This window comes from Cygnus olor, chromosome 6 (assembly GCF_009769625.2).
Source record: "Cygnus olor isolate bCygOlo1 chromosome 6, bCygOlo1.pri.v2, whole genome shotgun sequence".
In the NCBI taxonomy this organism is placed as follows: Eukaryota; Metazoa; Chordata; class Aves; order Anseriformes; family Anatidae; genus Cygnus; species Cygnus olor.
In genome coordinates this window covers 33905584-33929378 of record NC_049174.1, presented here as the reverse complement: position 1 = coordinate 33929378, position 23795 = coordinate 33905584, and the positions used below count along the sequence as shown (strand labels likewise).

Sequence of the window (23795 nt, the reverse complement as noted above, 5' to 3'; positions counted from 1 at the left end):
GGCTCCTCGCACCTCGAAGTGGAACACAACATGGTGCCGTACACATCTACGTAACAGGAGCCAGTTCAGTGCTGCTGCTGTTTTGTACATTCACACAGCACCCTGATGCTCAAATACGGCCGTGTTTAACCAAGCTCTGAGTGACCCACTGAGGCAGCTCCTCCAGAGCATAATTCCACTTCGAGCAGGTGCTGCTCACACAAGTGAAAAGGAAGACACGAAGGAAAAGAGCTGGGAAAGCTCCACTGGGGATGTAGTAGAAGAGCTCACAGATGCCAGATTCTTTCACCCAGCCACATTCATGCTTTTCAGAGTACCTGCATCAACATTATGACTAAGAAGAAAGCTGAATAAAATGATCAATGACTTCTCCTTCTACTTCCCATAGAAAAGAAAAGCAAAGAGCCTGTCTAAACTTTCCTTCCTTCCTTAATGAAGCTCTTATTGATTTTTCATCCTTGTGAATCATTGCCTTGGAGCAATTTCTTTTAGCTGCACGTTCCCACATTTAATTTGTATGTATGCTTAAGGGAAAGTTTATCAATAGCGTCTCCAGATAGACACTAAAAGCGTTTTATGAAAAAGTTATGAAATTTTACATACAGCATTTACCAATCTAGTATTTTGTTTTTCTTAAAGACAAGTCTAGAATTATTTATGATATTAACAGTCACTGGTCCCATATAACACCTTACACCCTATGTCACCTCAGTGCAGCTGCCATTGCATTAGGATGACAGAAGTCAGATTGAATATATTTATGTTGATACAAAGGTAAAAACAGAAACCACCACCACAACCAAAATCCATTCAGATATATGGACCTACCACCCGTCAACAGCTACCCTGAGACAAGCAGACAAGAACATACTTGCATATGTCCATAGGATACTGGGTCCATTATGTGCACTAAAATGCATATCCAAGCCAGGCATGAAGAAACTTAGCATTAAAAACACTCCATCAGCAATAAATTGATGGTATTGGCAAAATTGTCCGTTAAAGACCAAAAGAAACAAATCTCCCTTAACTTACTCTTAAGCAATAACATGTAATTTCTTACTTGTACTCCTAAATTATACTTAGTCTAAATTTCCCAGCTATTCTATTTACATGAGAAAAAAATAAGTGTCATAGACATCTTAATTCTCATTCATGTATAATATGCAAACTTTGCTAGTCAATGAAGGAAGCAAATTTATGGGCCAGTGGGGAGCATCCAGGATACAGTAATCCAACTAACTGTAAGGCAGGTTAGGATTAAAAGTCAACATTAATCACAATGTGAAATACTATCTAAATGGCACCAACCACAACCATATAGGATTGGTTAGAATTGGTTCTGGAAGACCTGGAAACAAGAATCTTTCCCAAAGTAGCTAGGATTTTGCCTAAAAACAGCCCCTACAAAATTTACACTTCTAGTAGAAAATCTGAATCAAGTCTTTCATTTTATCAACAACCCACCCAGGGTGCATCTTCTCCTTGAGAGGCGAAGCAAGAAGAAACCTTAATGGAAATTTTCCTTTTTCCATCTTGCCGTGTCTTTTTTTTTTTTGTTAAAGTCACTTACTAATCTAATGGAGTTAATTCAATTGTCTGAATAGATCCTAAACCATTACCCAAATTACTTGATTAAGGAAGGAATCAGAGAGGCTTAACTAGCTCCTATCAGTTAATATCCACCAGCAATAGTATCTAATAGAATTCAACAGTGCACAGCCCACACAGCTGAGACCAAGGCAGAGGAGAAAAACCCTTCTTGGTCAAGGGGATCAGACTGAAGAATAAGCAAGCAAGAAGGTCAGGCTCATCTGAAGCATGCCAAAGGAAGGAAAACCCTTCAACTGCACACAAACAAACTCTAGGTGACGTTAAATGGAATTAGCTATGTAGGATGCATTCCCATGACAAAGAAAAGTGGGAACACGTGCACAAGGAAAAAAAATGGTTTGCCAAGTTGCCTAGAGAAGTTGCAGAGTCTCCCTCCATGGAGATCTTCAAAAGCCACCTTGAGAGCATCCTGGGCAAGCGGCTCTGGGTGGCCCTGCTTGAATAAGGGGGTCAGACCTCCAGAGGTTCCTTCCAGCCTTAACTATTCTGTGATTCTGTGAAAAAGGAGGTTTTACAGAGATACTGGAAAGAAAAAAAAAAAAGAAAAGCATCTGTTGCTCGAGACAATTACATATTTTTGGAGTAAAAGATCTAAGATCTATAAGAAGTGATAGTGGGATGAGAAAAAGTTAAGGAAATTTTTAAACTATTGCAAAATAGCCAATGCCAAAATACTGAGATTAAAAGAAAAAGCATTTATAAAATCCTACATGACACAAACATGAAAAGGTTGCTCAGTTGCAAGATAACTGAGTAATGTAACCTTTCAAAGCAACAACAAAAAGTGATTAGACTATGCCTGGGATTGAAAATGATCGATTATTACTGCTAATATTGGAATTGAAGTTGACTGTAATGCTTCTCATGTAATTGCTTTATTGAATGCTGCATAGCTTTATTTGGTAATATATTCAGAACACTGTGAGTTTACAATTTTAGTTCCCAATACACTGAGACACACAAACACATAGTTTCAATATATTTATGACCAAGATATTGTACTAAACAGCATATACTAAGGTTAGCTCCTGACCTTTCAGTTAAGGTCTATGGGGAATCTTCTGCCTGCAGAATAATCTAGTAGATTTGAGTACCAGCAGCTTTGCATCCTCTGCACCTGTTCACTGGTTTATTATTCCATAAACTGTATCAAAATGCCTTAAATCTGATTTGGGACCCTGTGTGCTATAATAATTAAATCAATCTGAGGACTCTGAAAGCTGGCTTATCCATTAAAAAAAAAAAAATCAATCAAGGACAAGTAAATCACAGTGAAGAAGAGTAAGTAACACTTTAAAAAATATATCTGAAGGAAAAGAAGGAATTTTCATTGTTGACTTTCAACTTTGCTTTTATTCCCACAACAGTCCCAATATTTAAATGTAACTTACAGAATTACATTTTCTCACCTGCTTTTCAACCTCTCTGATTTGTTACCCCCTGGTGTCACTCACTCACACTCCCTGCTTTCTTGAAGAGAATCCTAGCAAAGGTCAGCAGTCAATTAGCCATCAATAAATACCCAAGTTGAGTGAAAACTTTGGCTTGTCTCAACTCCTACTACTAAACCAAAAAACATGTTTGAAAGCTCATAACAAAAAGCATAAAATTCTTTACAGTGTTCTGAACATAAGTATAATGTTACCTTTAAAGCATAAGTATGAAAAATATCAAAGAAGGCACGTAATACCAAGCTTTATCACCAATTGCACACATATATTGACTTAAACAAGACACGCTCACTTATCTACAAAGCAAAAATTGGTTTTAAGTACGGTACTTTGCAAGACCCTTAGGGCACAATAACATTACTGTCATCATTTACGTTGACTTCCCTGTCTCTCATTTCATCCTCCTTCAGTCTTTTCAAAACACTGCAGATAAGATTCTACTTCTGCCACTTTAACGGTGTCCTTGCTTATATGGCGACACAATTATACACGGTGGGCCTATAAATACACACAAAAAATAATGCTTAAATATACACACACGTAGGTACTAACACATAAGCAATACACTTAACGCTCAGACATGCCCTGTAACTTTCATTTCAGTGCTATGTGTACAAGGATATACTTAGATTTTCTTTTTTTTTCCCCTCACTATTTCATTTTTGGAGCAAATTCTAAAAGTAATGTTTCCTTAACACCTTGCAGAGGAATGCAGAAGGAGGGTTTATACTTCCTTAACAGGAAAGCATGATCAATAAGAGTTAAAGTTTGGATAAACCCTCGTTATCAGACTACTACAACGTTAAAACAAATACATGTCAGCTACCTGTTTGGCACAGACTCAACTTCACACCCTGTGAGCTCCCTGTCAGCAGTGAATAAAGCTGAATTTAGGAATACGTGTCTGCAAAATCAAGATTTTCTACATTCACAATGACTTACGTTAAGATACTATTATACTTGAGCTACAAAGTATTTAATGCCAGCTAAAAAACGGATGCGCTGGATTAGCTGAACCAAAAATATTGTAAGTTCAAGTTGCATATTATTCTCATACCATGTAGACATTTAACACAGAGCTGCAAACATTTCATTTTAACTCATTTTTACTGCAGCTTAAAGCTATGTAGCTTGATAAGATTTTCAATGGCTAGAAACAAGTGCTTATTCTGCTTAAAAGCAACTGGATGGTATAAAGCAATTTAACTAATGGGTCAAAAGATCTTAAAGATGTACAGAGTTTATTTTTGCCTTCCGCAGCTTCCAACTTGTGAAGTTTATGGTTATAAATGTCACACTGTAGAAAAGTAAAACATGCTTCACACATCGGAGGTTATTTTTAAACTATTGATATTTGAAGGTCTTGGGATCTCAGCGGTGACAGAATAAACCCCAAAGGACATAAATCAGTGAAAAAGTTCAAATGATAACACAAGAAATATCAGATATCCTGTGGCCCTGTATTTAATCACATGGCTAGCACCATCAGCCATATTTTATGCTTGCATTGACCTATTCCATAGGTCAATAAAGACCCAATAAAGACTTACTGAAGTATCTACCTTACATGTTAATTTAAAAAAAAAAAAAAAAATAAGTATAGTGAAAATTTAATTCTTCAAATGTCAGGATTTTTCAGTAAGTCTTATGGTGTGAGCTATTATTTCAAATAAGGCTTAGGAAGATTTTTTTAAACTTGATTATGCCAAGGAAAATGAATCGTCTCATTACCACTTCATTCTGTCGAAAGGATAAGCACAACGCTGAACTTGTGTGCTGTTGCTTATGCTGTGCTGACATCAGCCCCTTCTCAGTCTTCCACTAGAAGTTTTATGGCTCTGCTTTATAGAGAGTCACAAAAAGCTTTTAAAGCAAGAGACTGTGGAACACAAGAAAAGAAATACATCACTGAGTGGGCAAAACCAAGCAGCAAATATATTGGCTAGATAAATAACGTAGGTTTACTGGTACTTTCCTCAGGAACAGCTGGGTACTAAGTCGTGCAAGCAGCAGCAACGTGGGCTTGGCGTTCAAGGCGTTCGACTGGCTCCTCTTTGAGCATATGCCCTTTCAAGTGAAATTAATCAATCTCTTTATCACTCCTGCAGCATCTGGAGCCATAATCATTACCCAACTGCTGAGAAAGAAATGAAACCACTAATCGCACGGGGAGTAGGGCTTAGTGTTCAGAGCAGGAAAGTTTTTATTAAGTTCTAATTTGAAAAGTGATTTTTCATGGCTAGCCTTCCAGGACATGCCACACAAAAGCAGGATATACTTCAGCAACTGCCTACAGCGTATCCCCCAGCACACACAACCAATATATTTAGAACTGCTCTAATGAGGTTTTAACGTGCTTTTCCAAATTTAGCTCTGTAATCCTAAATCACTGTTATACTCAAAAAATGACGTGGAGATGCAGTTAACCATAAACTTTAAAAGGTCTCTAGAAGAAGAAACTGTAGAAGTCTACAAAGTGGTAGACACCAGACAGGAAAATCAACAGTAAGGACCAGATACTGCCTCTGGACTTGCACACCATGCTCCTACTGATCTCATCAGGCATTTTCTGCACAAGCTGAAGCCAATATATTTGAGATTCTATTAAGCAGGCATTTCATCATATCTATCAACCAGCTGAAGGTGATTAAAATAAGCCATGCGAGCCCTATGTCAATAGTCTGGATTACCATGAGATATCCCTCAACCATTCTAACTTCTCCATTTCATTTTCCTGGCTTACACTACTCACATTTTTCAAAGAGAGAAGAATTGGGAAAAAAAAAAAAAAAGACAATGTTGATGACAGCAGGACTATTCCTGTATGTATCAGGAAAAAAAATATAGGGAAATACGGGTATCAGTGAGTAGACTACCCAAAACTTGTGTCCCTAGAAATACTCAGCTGCTTAGGGATCTCTAGTAGAGACCTTAGGGTTTTCTCATATGATTTTGTGCATGTTCACCCACAGTAATTCTGCTCTAGACAATAGCTGAATGAGGAAGCGATTATTCCTATATACTGAAATTACGAAGCTCTTATTCCAATTCAAGATATAATTATTTAACATAAATAATAATAATAATAATTTTAAAAACACCATGGGGTTCTGAACAAGGGCAGCAGAATAATTGAATCTAGTACCCCACCGAAACAGGCTGAAAACTTGAGCATCCATTTTTAATGTTCCATCTATATGTAACGGAAATCTTTCCAACAGCTGCATTCAATTAAAAAAATATTAACCCCAAGGAAGTACAAAAACATCCCCATCTGTTTTTCTTGCCACTCACTGTGCTTCTTTTGTGAGTGAAATATGTACAACAATACAATCCAACAAAGTTGAATGAAAAGTACTACAATTCCAATAATAAGCTATCCTTTTTCTTTTAAATGAACAATTTAAAAGAAACCACTTTTGCAGATTTTCCCCTGTGACCCACAGCTCTGTTCCCATAGTAACTACTGAGTAAAGAAAAGGATAAGATGCCTAACTTATACTTTTCCCCAATACCAACAAAAAAACAGAAAGAAACACCTTATTCTCAAAAACTATTATTCTCAGGAAGGGAAGAGGGACATTTAAAGATTAGTGTGAATCTCCTGTGTAATCTGGTTTAAACCACCACCTACTGAACATTTGATTTTGGTTAGACAACGATATTTGTTAAAGCACATAGTCTTCGTGTAAGAGAACTATTGAAATAGTTCTGCGAGCCCAACAATAACAAAATTACCAGGCACATGCTGTAAAAGCTTACATCTGAACTCAGCAAGCACAGCCTACCAGCCATGCTGTTGCACTGTGCTCCTTTCTGCTGAGGAGCTAGTACTATACTCTTGGAGAAAAGCTGTAGAACATACGTTTCAGTTTAATTCCTCCTTAGCTTGACTTTTTAATTTTACTGATGCTCCACGTTTCTCATAGTGCTTGCAGTAGTACATTTTTCTAGAATTACAGAGACCAGTGACTCTTCTGCTAAATAATGCCACCAAGAAGAACATTTTGCTGGTGTGTGAGTCCCTACATGAAACCAGAGCTAATAAGAACACACTAAGTTTCACAGGCTAGGAAGAAAGGCATCAGTTTAAGCACCTCTGCTGCACTAACTATGCTTCCCACTCCCCTTTAACAGCTCAGACATCTCTGATGCTCAATACATTCCCTGCACTAACAGGCTGTTCGTCAGCCGCATCACATGCATACGCTGAGCTTCCAGTCCTGGGGCTTAAGGATAAATCCAGACCCACATCCGTGCCCCCAGAAGCTACAGTGGCAGGATGTAGGTGAATATGCAGTGGGCTGTTGTGGCACGCTTATCCAAGATGAGCTTCCAGTGCAGGAGAGGTTCTTCAGGAGCAATTGGGCTCTTCTCGGGTACGTATGTCCAGTTCCCTGCCAAACTCACCAGTATTTATTGCCTGAGGACACAAGGTCTCCAACAACATTGAAATGTGTCACCCACATAAATATTTGTGCCGTCTTTGCAAAGGTTTATGAAGTAAGGCAACAAGATGCACCTCCACAACTCCAAGACTAGTTGGCTTTAACTCCTGAAGAAAGGATACCAGATGAGGACACCGTGCTGGAAGAACTGAAATTATCACGAAGTGCAGTAGCAGAACAGAACGTAATAAAATTTAGATGTGCATGGAAGAGAGAAGTGAAAATGTGGATAGGAAAGGGTATGGAATAATAAGGACATAAATCCAAATATTTAGCAACAAGAAAATACTGCACTCCATTTCAAGGAAATACAAGATTAGCTTTGAGGCCACCCTTAAATCTTCTCAAGTATCAGTGACTGGGATCAGCCAGCATATTAAATTTTGCTGCAAGTGAAATTTTGCAAAACAACTTTCTTTGTTAAAGTTTCAGATATCATTGATTCAAAAACATTTTGCTGAAATTAAATTTATATTGTCCAGTAAAGTACGTTCTTTGTAATGAAGTGTTTTAGACCAATGAACTATTTTTAAATTATTGTGTTGATTTTTATATATTTAAAGTACTTTTTAAATGGCTATTTAATGAAAATACACTAAGAGATTAAAAACAACTAAACTAGTTCAAATTGAACTGTTCATTACAAAGCGTTCAAAACCAGCAGCATCTATGTGATTCTGAGATGTATTAAGCCAGACACTTATAATTAAAATTGCAAAATATCAATAGGGAAAATCTCATCTGAGATTTGATACAATTCTGAGGACAATGTTTAGAAAAGCTTTTGTTTGATGAACCAGGTGCAAGAGGATATGACTAATAGTAGAAGTCCAGAATGGCTTGGTGTCTTCAATTTGCAAATACATCAGGAGCAACTATCAAAAGAGTGACTTGGATTATAATCTGTCTCAAACACAAATGTATAAACGGTGAATAATGTTAAAGGTAAAATTATGAAGGCTTATGATTCTAGGGCAACTTTTCAATTATCCAGTTTATGGCAACAATCTGACTAGTTTTAGAATGGCAGTTAATAAATTATTTTTTAAAAACCTATCAATTGTTGCTGCTGTTGATATGACAAGATTGCAACCCATAACCAAAGAGAACCACTGGTGTCCTAAATTGTTAGGATAGCAAAGAATTTTAGAATCTTCCAAAATTTGGTGACATTGAGGCTAAATTTCCACTTTAATTTTTCCATTGGAAAAAAAAATACGATTTGTTGCAGCGCTATCTTCGAATATCTTCTCAGTAGCTTGGAGACCCACTGCCCTTTGAAGATCTGGGCTCCTTTTAACAATTGTTGCATGTAGGTAAAAGTTTGTCTTTTAACACGCAAGGTCAAAGGCACTTCCAAACCAGCACTTGGCATTCCTGAAATTAAGACCTTGGGAAAGGGTATTTCATGGCAGTATTATCTGAGAACAGAGAAGAAAAGATCTTTTTCATCTTAGTCCTACCTGGTTCACCCGCATTCACTAGTAGTTCAAAGGTTCCTCCACATTAGATCATTCTCTGAAAAGTTCATTTCATATCTTTTCCATTATGGGTTGTCTCAGAAGAAAGTCTAATGATCAAAATCATTTGCTAGCCCTATTTTAGGAATCACTTTCAAATACGGGTAATAACTCTCAACCAAAGAAAGTTTCTTTTGCTCACCTGGGGCAATACAACTTAGAGCTCACCACACCTATCTCCCAGAAGCCCACAGCCACCGAAAAGATTAATGGTTTCTTCCTCAGGTAAAATCTCTCCGCTATGATCAGCTGTATTACATATTCATTTGCCAGTCTGGTATCTCGCTATCAGTGCTCTTCCATTCATAACAGGGAGCATGTCCCTGCTGGGCTAAATCCCCACTGTGATTCATTTTGTGGAGAGAATTATTGCTGGGGAAGTCACTGGGATGCCACATCTGGGTTTCTAATACTCCTCTTCCCCCTTTCGTAGCATATAGAGTATTATTTCCAGGTTAAATAGTATTTTACCAAAATTAAAGAACTTTTTCCTAACAATCAAAACATTTTCATCCTACAAAATCATATTTTTAAGTAAACCACTTATTTAAATAAATAAATAAACAGCATCACTGCTTTAGCGCCATTAGCCACTTTTATGGCATATGCTTTTATCCCTTTCATTTCTGTTCATATTTCAGGGAAAATGACAAATGCACTGTTACTGGTGTGTAGATGTGTAAGTTTATGGAGGAGCCAAAGTCATCATTAGTGATGGTGAGCCTGCAACCTGCCAATGCAGTAACTGCAGGCATCTCTGAAAATAGCTGTATATTTCAGCATTCTGTAATTCTAATTATCAGCTCCTTTGCTGTAAGGCACCTCAAGTATTTTAGACTTAATTTAAACTTTAGAATTTATTTGTAGAGTTCCTCAAAAAAAAACACTAAAATTGTATTGTGGATTCACAGACAACCACTAAGATGTAAACATATTTACATTACACAAATTCTAGGCACTTTTAGGACCATTCAAGAGTTGAATAAAAATTAACGTGATGAAATATGCAAATTGCTAATTAGGTATTGCATTAAACAATATTAATTTACAAGGGTTTAAATCCAATTAAATTTTCTCAAGATTATATCACTAAAACTGCTTTATTAGTTGGCAAGTGTTGGAAAATTATTCAGCTCTTTAAGGCTGCTGAGTAATTTAATTGGTATAATTATTGCTTTCATGGTTAGGCTGGTGGTCACAAAATAAGTATCTGACAAGTAACGTCTGGAAACCAAAAGATACAGTGTAAAGATATTTAGATATTACTATATCATCTCTAAAAGACAAGAGCTAAAAATAAACTGTTTTAAGGCAGGCCACAGACAAGTAAAACACAAGAGGGAAGAGTATGTATAAAGTACCTCACATTGCCAAGTTCTTGAACTTTAGAAATACTGAGCCTGGGTCTTTGTTTTTGTTTTTTTGTAGATGCAGTGATTTTGGTACAATTGCTATAACAAGTCCGTCAAGCCAAGCATGAATATGTATGAGCCTTTATTAGATACAGCCAAGGATTTAGGTAAAAAAAGGCCTGCTTTATGAGCTTCAGTGCTGATGCACTGCTTTTTTATTTGTTTTTATTTTTAATATAGCACATATAAATTCATATTCCTCAAGTCAAAGCTTTCACTAACATGCTTTTATTTAATTATAAAGCATGGCATTTCAATAAGGTGTTGAATTCCTCTACAGCACGTAACTTGCCATGCTTGCAAGAGACAACTCAGGATTTAAAAACAAAACAGATCATTGCCTTTCCCATTGGGGATTGCTCATTAGAACCTTTCATTAAAAAAAGACAGCAGCTGCAGATTTGCTTTCTATCAGAATGGATCTGCTCAGTTTTGACACTAAAATTACTTAATTTTAAGTTCCCTGTGCCATGCTTTTACTTCTTTTTTCCTCTCTCAATTGGGCACACAAGTCCTCAAAATACAGGGTGATTTTTTCCTATTACCTATACTACAGATCTCATTAGGCCATGCTGTAAATCACAAGGCTGTTTTACTATTAATATCCTGACGCAAGAGGTTATGTTAACCCCTTTAACTCTCTGGGTCCACCTGTTCCATTAAAGTTACTATCCCCATCTTCCCCAAACTTTTCTCTGCAATCTTTTGAAAGAAAAATACACCTTTGTTGTTCTTTTTTGGCTACAGTTAATCACAAAGGAACACCATACAAAACCAAGCCATATATGCCACTCTGATGGCAGACTGCTATTCAGAATTTTTGAAATTAATTTCAAGGTCACTGCATTTTCTTTTGATATACATGCTTCCAGATGCCACAGAAATGAAATTTGCACCACATACAGTAAAATTATCAAAGTAAAGCCATTAGTTTGTTTCCTCTGCCCTGACTACAGGACACCTAGCTCCATTTTACCAAGATCGTCCCCTAAAGAGTAACTGTTCAAACTGTCAAGAAAAATCTCAGACAGTTTTGTTATTACCTAGAATAACTGTAAAAAAACATTTCACAGTTTAGAAAAGCTGATTCTTCACTACTGCTGCAGAGCTAGTTGAGGGGCTTGATAAATAACACTGTTTCACTAACAAAAGGAAGTGTTTGGAGTGAACATACCATTCATTTTAAACTAGAACTAAACATTTCAGCTTGGGATTTATTTAACTTTTAAACTAACTTTTAACAGAATAATTTTTAAAATGAAAATTTTGTTTACTAACATAAAAAGATGCAAATTTAACTGGAGAAAGAAAGTTTTTGTTTGCCAAACAGGACAATAAGAATGGCTCAAATTCACCAGTTATTTTCATTAAGAAAGTATTTCATACATTTTCTACCTCTAATCACTCACAAGCAGAGAAAAACTACACCAAAATACTGCTAGGATTTAAGCTTTATAAGATTACTCTTGAGATCTCAGATATTTCTGATTCACTGTGGGAGTCATGATAACTGGCACAATTTGCTTGTGTGTCTGGAAGGCAGAGCTTTACCACGAGCTCTGTGATGGATGAGCTCATCACGGGGCATTCAGCGCACAGTACCCGTGTCCACACAAACCTGGACCGCTGCTTTCTGTTAGTTCTCAAAACACCTGCTTCAGTCTTTGAGGCACTGATGACACTTTATTGTCAGCTGCAATCAAGTCAAATTAATTTTTTATGACTTCCAGTGCACACCTGTAAAGACCCCCTGGCACAATACACTTCAGAACTTAAGAGAAGTAAAACAGCACCGAAGGGCACAAATTGTCTTAACAGCTCTGCCTTTGAAAGCTTGTTCAGAAATCACATATATAACAGTGAACTGGAGGAAGACAGAACCGCTCCAAGAAAGGACGAGCCTCTCAAAAAAAAAAAAAAAAAGAAGTGTCCAGGTTTCAGCTGGGATAGAGTTAAATTTCCTCCTAGAAGCTTTGGATCTGGGATGAGCATAATATTGATAACACAGCGATGTTTCAATAGCTGCAGAGCAGGGCTCACCCAGAGCCGAGGACTGCTCAGCTCCTCGTGCTGCCCTGCCAGCCAGGGGCTGGGGGTGCCCCAGGGGCTGGGAGGGGACACAGCCAGGACAGCTGGCCCAGGCTGCCCAAAGGGACATCCCATAACATGGGGCGTCATGCTCAGCGATAACACTGGGGAGTTGGCTGAGGTAGGGGCTGCCTCTGCTCGGGGTCTGGCTGGGCATTGGTCAGCAGGTTGTGAAGCAATTGCATTGTGCATCACTTGCTTTGGACGTTCTTTTACCATTATTATCATCTTCCCCTTCCTTTTCTGTCCTATTAAACTGCTTTTATCTCAATCCACGAGTTTTTACCTTTTTTTTCCCCAGTTCTCTCCCCCATCCCACCGAGGAGCAGGAATGAGCAAACGGCCGTGTGGTGCTTAGCTGCCTGCTGGGTTAAAGCGCAACAAGAGGAAAATCATTTTTCCACGAAGTTTAACTGCTCTGTTGCTCAGTCATAAAAGGCCAAATCTCAAAGGTATCCCGGGCAATGAAACCCCTAGTTCAGTTGCATATTTCTGACAGAGTATTTTCTTTTACTTGAATTTCTTGAATTTGCCAATCTTTCCATTTCATTGAACAGTATTTGCTGTTGTGTTGTGCTACAAAATAAGCATCCAACGTGTCATGCTTGGTTTTATGCATTTATATCATACCATTTACCTCCTCCCTGTCACTCAATCACAGTGTTATCAACGTGTTCACAAAACTTTCCAAACATTGCACGTGCCCAATTTTGAACATTCTGACACTGCATGTATCCAGTCTGGCTGATGGACAAAGATAATTCACTACATGTACCAATAAAATGTTAATTAGGAATAGATGAATCAAGAGTATGGACTTTTGACTCAGTTTGTTCTGAAAGACACTGGCGTGCCCTTTTCATTCAATGGGTCAAATAAAAGTATTGAATACTTCTAACAAAGCAACATTCAAATGATGCTATAAGTATCTAGCAAAAATTCTACTCTTAGATTAAAACATTAAGGAGTCCAGAGTTATGCTCTAGAGTCACTCTGGTACATACCTCAATGAATTACTGTTTTGAAATAGAGATGAAATCCCCATTTTTCAGTTAAAAAAAATGGAATAGAAGGCATTATCAGGCTTTTACAATTTCTTACTGATCTAAAACAGAATGAAGAGTACTCCATTCTCAACCTCAGGAAATACCTAGTAAATAGCTGACATATCTCTTTCCTACCTGTTTTCCAGACAAACTGATGACCTCTCCTGGCTTCCAGGTCAGCTGTTTGCAACATGAAGAAAACAAATAAAAGGAAGGACTTCCCCAGGCTCTGCCATGCCCAATGAGGAGAAACCCAGTTCTGTTGTAGAAGCATAATTCAGATAATTCCGTTTCTGGTCTTCTTCAGTCCTAGAAATAACCAAAAAAAAAAAAAAAGTAAGAAGAAAAAGGCTGCTAAACGTTCTTAAAGTTCTTAAGAAGAAACCTGCCAATGCAAATAAATGGCCAGGGATCTGATAACAGTCTGACATGTGTCCTTTCTTTTGTCTATGTAATTTATCTTTAGAATGAATATTATCAAGTTATAAGCAGGCTAAAATGAAGGCAAGAATGAAGCCGGAAATCCAGCTCTGAATTCAGACCCCACATCCTATACTTTAAGATCACTGACAACTGAAGCACCAGACCTGAACCTGTTCTATTCTCCACACCATGCATTAATATAGGATACACAAAGGCAACACGAGAAATACCCCAGGAAAGGTAGGGAAGGAAGGCACTGCTCATCAGCAATGAACCAGCCTGGAAGGGAAAACCAGAGACAACGCAGGCATTTCTCCAGAGTTTGGGACTTGCATTTAAGATCCTGATCTTTGAGCCCCACAGCAACAGCTGGTTACTCTGGAGAGGTCTCTCTGACTAAGGGATTTTAATGAAGCTCTCCACCACTTCAGATAAATAGCGGAGCCACGTTGTGAGTGAGACAGGAATGTATCCAGTCTGGTAGCTGGAGCACTATCACATCATACAGTTCATTAAAATAATCACTGCACAACGTCGGAAGCAAGGAAGAATGTCTCTGTGGCGGAGTATCGGGGTCTCCGCATACAGCAGGAACCCAACTTCTCAATGCCAGCTTCACTGAACACCGAAATTGTTTACATACATCAGAAAAGCTCCAAAACGAGAGAATAAGAAAGGCACAAAAAAAAAAAAAACACATGGAACTCCTGATTCAAAATGGAAATTCAAATCACTATTTCTCTCATCCCACAAATACTCTAACTAGGCACTTATTTAGACAGGGTATTTTTTTGGTTGTTGTTTGTTTTACATGATTTGAAGATATTTTGGATCCATCCACATTCAAATGGAAAAAGTTCTGATCTCTCAAAAAATGCTGGCTCATGTATGTGCCACATTAAACAAGAGCTAGTCTCTGATGTAAATTTATATATCAAATTTTTCTTGGGTAATACCTTTTGTATTTATACCATGTTTAAATTCTCAAAATATTTCTGCATGTTAGTGTTTAATCCTACTTTTACAGGTAAAAATGCCATATCCATATTAGAGTTAGCAGAGATAACACCTGTCTTCAAGATTGGTCTTCACTTGCGCAATCTTGGTGATTTTCATTAAAATTATCAGCTATTAGAAGTTTAGCCCAGAAAATTCCATTACATTCCTAACCTTATGAAATGCAACATTGTCATAATACATAATACACAGCATTGTTCTTGATAAGAAACTGGAGATAAACCTGAAAATAGTACATATTGAATAGATGGTAAAACTTAATTTCAAGCTGCATTTAAATTACTTTGAAACAGTTTCTATCATGATAAGTTCATGCAATTAAATATAATCAGATATTGACTAACTATGGTGGAGGATACAATGTTATATCTGTTATCTGGGTTAGTTCGTTCTTACATTTCAGATGAACGGCAAACAGTAAGGCCTGAAAACCCATCAAGTTGACCAAATATCACAACTCAGGCAACGTTAACAGACTTATTGTAATTCTCACGTCTGCTGGGTTAATTTAGCATTTCACATCTGATTCAGAACACAGCCTGCAGAGTCCCACACAGACCAGAAGTGAAGCTCTGAAACCTTGAGCATCCTTCAGAACTGAGATGCAGGAGACTTAGTCCTCAGTGGAAAGACGTTACCCCAATGCAAACAAAGTAGAGAGGTCCTTGAAAGAGAAGGGGGCCCTCAGGCATCCCTTTTTGCCCATCTAGGTGGCTGCTCACCTCACACAGAAGAGCTGAGGAGGAGCAACTCGCCCGGTGTCTTCAGCATTGCAGTTACCATGTATGACGGTCAAAAAACGAAGTCACCGACTTTCTGTCAAGGGAAAGAGAAGGAATAAGTGACGCTAACTTCAACACTGTTCGCACCCCAAAATGCAATACCAGCAAAGAAATTGTTCAGATGCTCAGCTTCATGTGCTGGATCGGAGCCAGCATGCCCAGCCCTGGGCAGACAATACTCTGAATTGCAGGGCAGCTCTCCAGCTCCTGGAGAATGCAGTAAAAATTGTGTCCTGAGCAGATCAGGGCATGAAATGTGCAAGTCCAAACAAACTTCCCATAACAGCTAATAAAGATGCTGAGATTTTTAATGAAGCACAAGTAGAGCTAATCAGCAGCTTTCTAAATACACTGCCGTCTTCTCAGCATTCAAAGGGTCAGTAAACAGCAGTAAATCCCTGAGAGCAGCAGACTCCTGCCCAAAACGAGGGGTTTCACATATGTTCATGCTTTGGACAAGACTACAAAGATAACTGGCTGCTGCTCCCCACGGAGCAAGAATAGAGATTACATTAAGTCAGAAAAAAACAGAAATAAATTAGACACCACGAGACTGATTCTAATCTCACCTACCCCAGCAGGGCTCAGCAGAGCCCACTGATTTACACCACAGTAAGCACAATAAAAATTTGTCTGTATATCTAGGTTTGTATAACACAATTTGGAACAGTAGCTGTTCTGTCCTGATATGATAAAAAATTATTGCACAGGCAACATATGCTATCTACAGAAACATGAATAAATTACATTATGAAGGCCACCAACACTTCACATCAAATTTAGTTACAGTATATCTCAGCTCCCAAATGTGTCAGCATGGCTAGCTGTAAACTGGCAAATATAGAGGAAAAAATGAGAAAGAAAAAAAAACCTGAAACTTACATTTTAAAAATTGACTTTACCGAGGCTACTCATGATTAAATTCATGCAACTGCTTAAGTATGTTCATGATGTGCTTTATTCAGAAACGCATCATACTCTTCCAAAAGTGATTATCTAGATGTACTCAATACACTTTATCATACAACCCTGGCCAAGTGATCACCTGCACTAATGGATTCTCATGAAATTAAATAATAAGCTGTTGTTTTTATGTATTTGAAGGATTAAACACAAGCATCCCGTTCATTTTTGTTTGTTTTGTATGGAATCATGTTCAGAAAAACAAGGATAAAGTACATTAGGTAAAATGGCTAGGAATATAAAGGCAGTCTTGAAAAAGTCACGTTCAAGTTTTCTAGCCATCATAGCAAATACATTTGCATTTTCTTATTCACTGCTAATTCTCTTAATGACAGGATGGAGTAAAACTAGTTTAAATAGCAGACTTCCATGTAGAAACCAATATTCCTGCAGAAAATAAGGCACTCGAGTAGTGTCAAAATGCTATAAATAAACAAACACGCCGTTCACCAATAAATATCTTATTTCTAAAATGATCAAAATTTAATTTCCCTTTCCACAACAGTGAAACACCCTGGTCTAATCCCTGCTCAGCTGGGGAAGGAAGGAGCCTCTGTGAAACTTTCCTTGTTTTCCAGGCGCTGCTCAGACAGGCGAGCTGCGGCTGAGCACCGCGAGGCAGATGTTTCCAAGTGACAGGCTCTCTGCTAATCCCACAAACATCGGGGTCCTCAGAAGCATCCAGCACCGACAGACAAAAGATTGATGGCCTAATTTTTCCTCCCCAGTCTGCGCACACCGCGCTGTCGAGCAGGGACCAGTCGCTGTTTCAGCGAGTTTCCACAGGACGAGACATTTCTTCAGGCTCTCTGCGTCGTTTCAGTGGTTCAAGACGATTCAATCTGGCTCTGCTCCAACCTGGGCTTATACAGTATTTATAAGTCAACTTCGAAAAAAGATCAGCCTAAACTGATCCGGATCTAAGGCATGGTTTCAGCCTTGTCATACATCAGTTAAATTCCCCCGCATTCCTTGGGAGTTGTGACCTTCTCCATCACAGCTACATCCAACTTTTTTTTTTTTTTTGGATGAGAAGTGGATGCTTACAAGGACACCTGGATAGCATTCTCCATTTAAAACACACAGTGCAATTAGAGTCATCCCAAGCACTAAGCAGCAGCAACAACAACAAAAGAGGTTGCAGCTCTTATATCTGGCTATAAATCGTTTAGCAGATATCTAGCACAAAGACAAGCATCATTAATCATGAATAAATTTTCTTAACATAAATCTAAGCTGTAATTATGTAACTTTGCCTATTTCGCACAGCGGACTCATTGCTTGTGATATCCCTAGATAACTGGGATGTTTACAGTATACTCTTCATCCTCAGATACCTGTAAAATCTGCCTTGCCTTCTGAGAAAGCTGTTACCCCAGAAACTAATTCTGTTTTGTCCTAAATAAAAAAAAAAAAAAAAAAAAAAAAAAGGGCAGCATGCTGGTTTATTTATTTAATGATGAACATATAGTTACACTAAATTGCCTTTACTACCCTACAGAAAACAAACACTACATTCTTCTGCTTACACATCTGGAGAAAAACAGGCTTCTGGTTAAAATACAGGCACTCTAAATCCTAGGGCCAGCTGTGTCAGAAACCTGTCAAAAAAAGGTGAAAAGTCACCTAAGGTCATGCTCTGACACTAGTACTTAATTCTGCAAGCTCTCCCATTGATTTCAGTAGAGCGACTTTGCATATAAGGGAACAGTAGCTCGATTTATTATACCTCTACTTCTTCATCTGTAAGATTCAGTTAAGAATATTTAATCTCCTTCCAGGAGCATTTCAGAAAATCCTGGATAAAAATGTACAGTGTGAACGAACTAAACTTTTGTCCTAAGCGATCACTCAACAGGAATCAAAATATTAAGCTCCACAATTCTTTGGTAGTTTGCTCCGGTAACTGTAAGGGTAAATAACGCCTGGAAGAACATCTGGTGTTCACACATCTGCGCACACAAGATAACCACAAACAAGCAGCAGACGGTCTAAGACAGCCTGCTCCGGGCTGGAAGTAAGCCTGCCTGCATGCTGCCGCGTTTTGCCGGCTGTTCCTGCCCATGCCTCGGTGCCGATAACCAGCCCAGCGCCGGCCGAAGCAGAGGAGAGCAGAGCCGATGGGAGATGGGGCTGCTGGAGGGGTCACAGCAAAAGCTGCAGGGGGAGCAGGCTCCTCCTGTCCCCCCGTCCAAGCTGAACATGCGTCCCGGCTGGTCCCTTTTCACACGCAACCGTTAACAACTTTTCCCAACATCTAGCTGCGAAAAGCTTAGTAGGCAAGCGCTAGCTTTACTAGCCCTATTTGACAGTAAAAATATTTTGGCAATCTCCATAGTCAAATTGTACAAATCCTAATGATTTCATCTTTTTCCTTCTATTCGACTATTTCTTGTCTCAAAGCTATGGAAGATGCCAGGGATTAAAAGCAAGAATATGAAGTTACTGCCAATGAATTTCTTCTTAACTTGCATTGATTTCTTTGGGGGTAAAAACCATGAATCCTAAGTTTTCCTGCTTTTTTGTTTATGTATATCCTAAAAACATAACAAAGGCAGGTTTGAATTTAGAAGTTTAATTATAAACTTAGCCAAGTGGATTATAATGAAAGATGTTCTAGCAAGGGAGCTCAAACTGATGCATTATGACTACATTAAAGAAAACACCAGAGAATAGACTTTCCATCAGTAGAATGACTTTAATTAAAACAGTGATCGAGCAGAACTGTTCTGTGAAATGGCACTTCTGGTACATCTCGTTCACGCTAAGTACCTCCAACATACTCTACGGAAAGGCACTTGACTTTCGGTAACAAAGTAGATGTGATTTCACTGTGCTGACGAACCCGGTTCAGGAGAGGAGGCTTCAGAGTCAAGGGTCACAAGTTTGTGAAAGGCATCATCCTGACCCTTCCCAGGTGCACAGCCATGCGTTGGCTGTCCCCAGTACAATGCTCAACAGCCAAGGAGCACGCCGACATTTCCTTCCGCAAGGATCATTTGCTGTGTCACCCAACACGCGAGTGTCCAAATGCTAGCCAAGCCTTGGACTTTTCAACGGTATTTAACTGCCATGGACCTTTTGGTGCTCTCGTCGTCATGTCTTAGAGCTCAAGGTAGGCTAATTTACCTTCACAAGTGTTCTTCGAACTATTATCACACTCCTCACAGCAGGAACAAGCACAGAGCAATTAAGATCAAAATGCTCAAGACTGTCGATAGGTTTCTCTTGTGAACTCAGCATTGATTTTTTTTCTGAGCAGCAGAACACAAAGTGTCCAATAACTTTTCAGTAACCTTTTCACACTGCTTGTGCACTTCTGTACACTTAATTAAATACTAAAATTGGCCGTAGCAAGTCAAACCAAACTTCTGCGAAGTCCCAGAGCCTGCCTCCGACAAGGACCCGATGCCAAATGCCCGGGCTGCAGCATAAGAACTGAACGTGCATAAATAACACCTCTCATTTTACTTGCCCGGTCTCCAGCAATTTGCAGCTCCCACACCTCCCGAGTCAGAACCAAGGAGATCGTTGCATCTGACAGCCCTCAGCGGAGGCTTCCCCTCTAAACTTATGGCACCAGCCCTGAACCCATGCGCGCTTTTAGCACCTGCACGCGGGTGGCTGCTCACGGCATGCCTGCCAGCCAGCGCCACAGAGCGCAGCGCGGGAGCGAGCTCCGCGATGCTCTCATACTGCGGCGTGTCCTCTCCACGGCAGAAAAACTTTATAGCTGTGGGGTAATAGAAGTTTCTTTTTATTTATTTTTCATTGGTTAGAGAAAACTTTGAGTCTGTTATCAATATATTATTCTGCTGTAGCTTTCATCATTGGCAATGGATGAACTAAAGGTCCTGTCAAACCCAGCCGTATCTAAGAAGTGCAGTCACAGTTGCATGGGTCTTGCATTGCTGTTAAATTGCAATTAGGCAGACAAAGAGAAAGGGAGCTGGCACTGCTTCCAACACCATTTCAGTAAATGCAAGTTGTTGTTCAAAGAGGATTATTCTCACTTTACTGGCGAAACATTGCATATAATGCACGTTCAGCACTATAATACCATTTGAAAACTAGTATTTGAAATTATTTCCCTTTAACAGGCAAACCTGGAAATCAGACTCAGCAGAGAGCAAACTCTCTACTTTAGCAGCATGACCGTTCCTGCTGGAAACAACAGAAAGCTTCAAAGTCACCAATTACAAGGCAACAGAGTTAAAAAAAAGAGTAAGAAAATACCTCACAACCTCTGCTGCACGAACAACGGCAGATTTTCCTAGCATTCCCATTAAAGTGCTTTCAGTTCAGAGAAATTAAATTGCTTTACTGCAGCGATTTCCTTTTGCATTCTGATATTACTTTATATTATTTGACATTAATAGGGCATCACAGGTTGCAGGTCAGGGTTTTTTTCCTCCTTATTGGAATGCGGCCACCACACAGAGTTTATCAATCTTAAACACAAGGTCAAAATAATACAATCAGGTACCACAGGGCACACGAGCTCGGCAAGGACCTCAGCTCCAGCTAGCAGGGGAAGGACCATCGGCTCCCTCCTCCTTCCAGCCCCCAGCTCCTGGTCTCCCAAGAGCTGCAAGATGCGACCCCATGGCCATGGCCAGAGAGCTTTCCTCACTGCCAAGGAGCGGCACAAAGGTGACACAAAAGGATGGCCACCTCCACGAAATTTCGGACAGGGATGTCAGTCACTATGACCACACTGCTTTCCTACAAAAAGACCAGTTGAATCCTCGCCACAGGACTGGCATATCTGAGGCATCTCTACGATTTTATGCAATAACCAGAGCAACTGAGTGCATATACACACACCTAAGCATCTGACAAAACAAATTAACTAGATATAGGCAGGAAAACGTTACCATTTTAACTTGTTATTCAGTTCAGTACTTGGTCGCACAGCGGTGACTACAGCCAAAGATACCCTGATCCACAGCCTGCTCTCGTACACACACACACGCAGAGGCTGAGCTCAATACCTCCTGAATGTACAAAGTTTTCCTTCTGCTGTTGCACTTACATTAAGAATAATTTCTTTTCTACAGTATCTACACCTCTGTTTGGATATCTAGTCGTTACTATTTTGCTGTTTGCACTACCTAGCTCTAGTCTATGTGCAAATGAGCTAATTTGAACAGACACACATCCACAAGATAAATTTTGTTTCAAAAACTCATTTCCAAAGTGCTGAAATAAATATTTATTCCAAAACATTCTCTGTCATCAGCTGTTTACTTCAGTGCACCAAAGTACAAACTTATAGGAAAGGAGAAAACGGAGCGCGATGCACCCAGCGTAACACTCCAAAAACTCGCGGGCGCTGCAGAGGAACAACTGTTAATCAAACACTGAAAGAGTGGTTCTTCATTTCCTATCAAACATCGCCAGTGAAGTGCTGTGATGAAACCTCCAACAGCACAGCCTTCATTATTTCTACAGGGGGAAAAAAAAAGTGTAAGCTGGGTCTCACATAAGAATATGTACTATAAACAGTTATAGCTACAGCTGTCCATGTAAGTTCATACCGTGTGATGCCTTGCTACTGACTCCTTCATTTGTCTTCCATCTACTTTACAACAGATCCCCAGTCATTAGTGCAAATTGGCCTAGACAGACCATAATAAACAAAGGGGTTAAGAGAAAAAAAAAGTTTAAAAAAAAGATAGAGCGAAGGCTGAACACTCATAGGAAAAAAAAATAGAAAGACTGGCATTGGCATAAGGAATTCTACTTCCACAGGCTGCTTCTGAACATACGCACAGATGCCAGTGTGTGCACACAGCACTCTGAAACCAACTTCAGGAAACTGCTACACAGACTTACTCCAACACATTAAGAGTAACACAATGCACGTCATGGCTTGTAACAAAAACTGGTGCTTGTTTTTAGGCAAAATTTATTTTCAGAAACGTGCAAGCTACTGCTTGCACCAAACCTCCTCGTGCCACTGGGTCTCCAGGGAAGGGCTTCACAGACCTCATTTCTCCACCTGCAACAGCAACACCCGAGAAAAATGTGCCTCCACAGAAGATGCACACCATAGTCAAGAGCTCACATCACATTGCTTCCTCTGGAGTGGAAGAAATGCCAGATATATGCTCTGGCTCAGAGCGTGGTATTAGAATGCATGCCTGAAACTCAGTCACTCCCAGGCACTTTAAGAGCCACAGAACCAGCTGTAGGAATAAGTTTCTCATACCAAAAGCCATCAATAACATCTGCACATTTATAGAATGGCTTGGGTTGGAAGGGACCCTAAAGATCATCTACTTCCAGCTTTATCTAAGAATGAACTTGCTTTCACCCCAAGATTAATTGTGCATGACAACAAAAATACCAAATGGCCATGAAGGCAGTTAGAAAGAATATCACCCTTTCAACAAATTGGAGCAATCAGTTAAGCAAGGCTTGATATCTATTTAAAAATTTTCTTACCTTTCTTTCCCACTTTTTTCTCCTGCAGCTAGTTACAGTCACTCACTGTATTTTATCACATTGGAAAGTCTACTCTCTTTAGGGTGAGAAATATAGTTGCCATGAACACAATATAATATGATTCACACAGGGGTCCCTGACACTATCGCAGTTTTGATATGAAAAGATAACCATAATGATATTGACTGATAAAAGCTCTTAGTATAATATTATTTAAGCAAGGTCAATTGCTTGCAGGTTGTTCTTACCAGAGTTCATGTTACATCACTGGTCCCATCATCCTGACCTTCCCTGCTGTCATCCCCATTACAGTTCAATTAACAGAGGAGCCCTGCAGTGGCTTGATGAGCATCTGCTGCATCTACCTGGCAGTAATTCAATAAGGATACGCCGTAGGAAGAGATAATGAGAAGTCAGCCCAGTTGTTCTGTTTCCCCTCAGGAGAGCAGATGAGTTTGGTTTATGGGAAGGAGCGTGACCTATGAAAATTATCATTTAATTTCATATTTCATAGCTTCAGCGTGCTACTGGTAACTTAAAACGTTCTCTGGTTTCTCTGGCTGCATAGTCCACAAGGGTCC

The 23795-nt window shown here is 39.2% G+C and overlaps 1 protein-coding gene across 4 annotated transcripts in view; it reads right to left on the bottom strand.

Annotated features, from left to right (window-relative positions):
* Positions 1-23795, bottom strand: part of THSD7B (thrombospondin type 1 domain containing 7B) — a 319547-nt gene that overhangs the window by 248659 nt on the left and 47093 nt on the right. For all 4 annotated transcript variants that reach the window (XM_040561821.1, XM_040561819.1, XM_040561818.1 and 1 more), the window contains exons 2-3: positions 15742-15835; positions 13715-13888 (exon numbers count right to left, since the gene is read on the bottom strand). In XM_040561821.1, the coding sequence (XP_040417755.1) occupies positions 13715-13853 (139 nt within the window). In that variant the 5' untranslated portion in view covers positions 13854-13888; positions 15742-15835. The remainder of the gene's footprint in view (positions 1-13714; positions 13889-15741; positions 15836-23795) is intronic.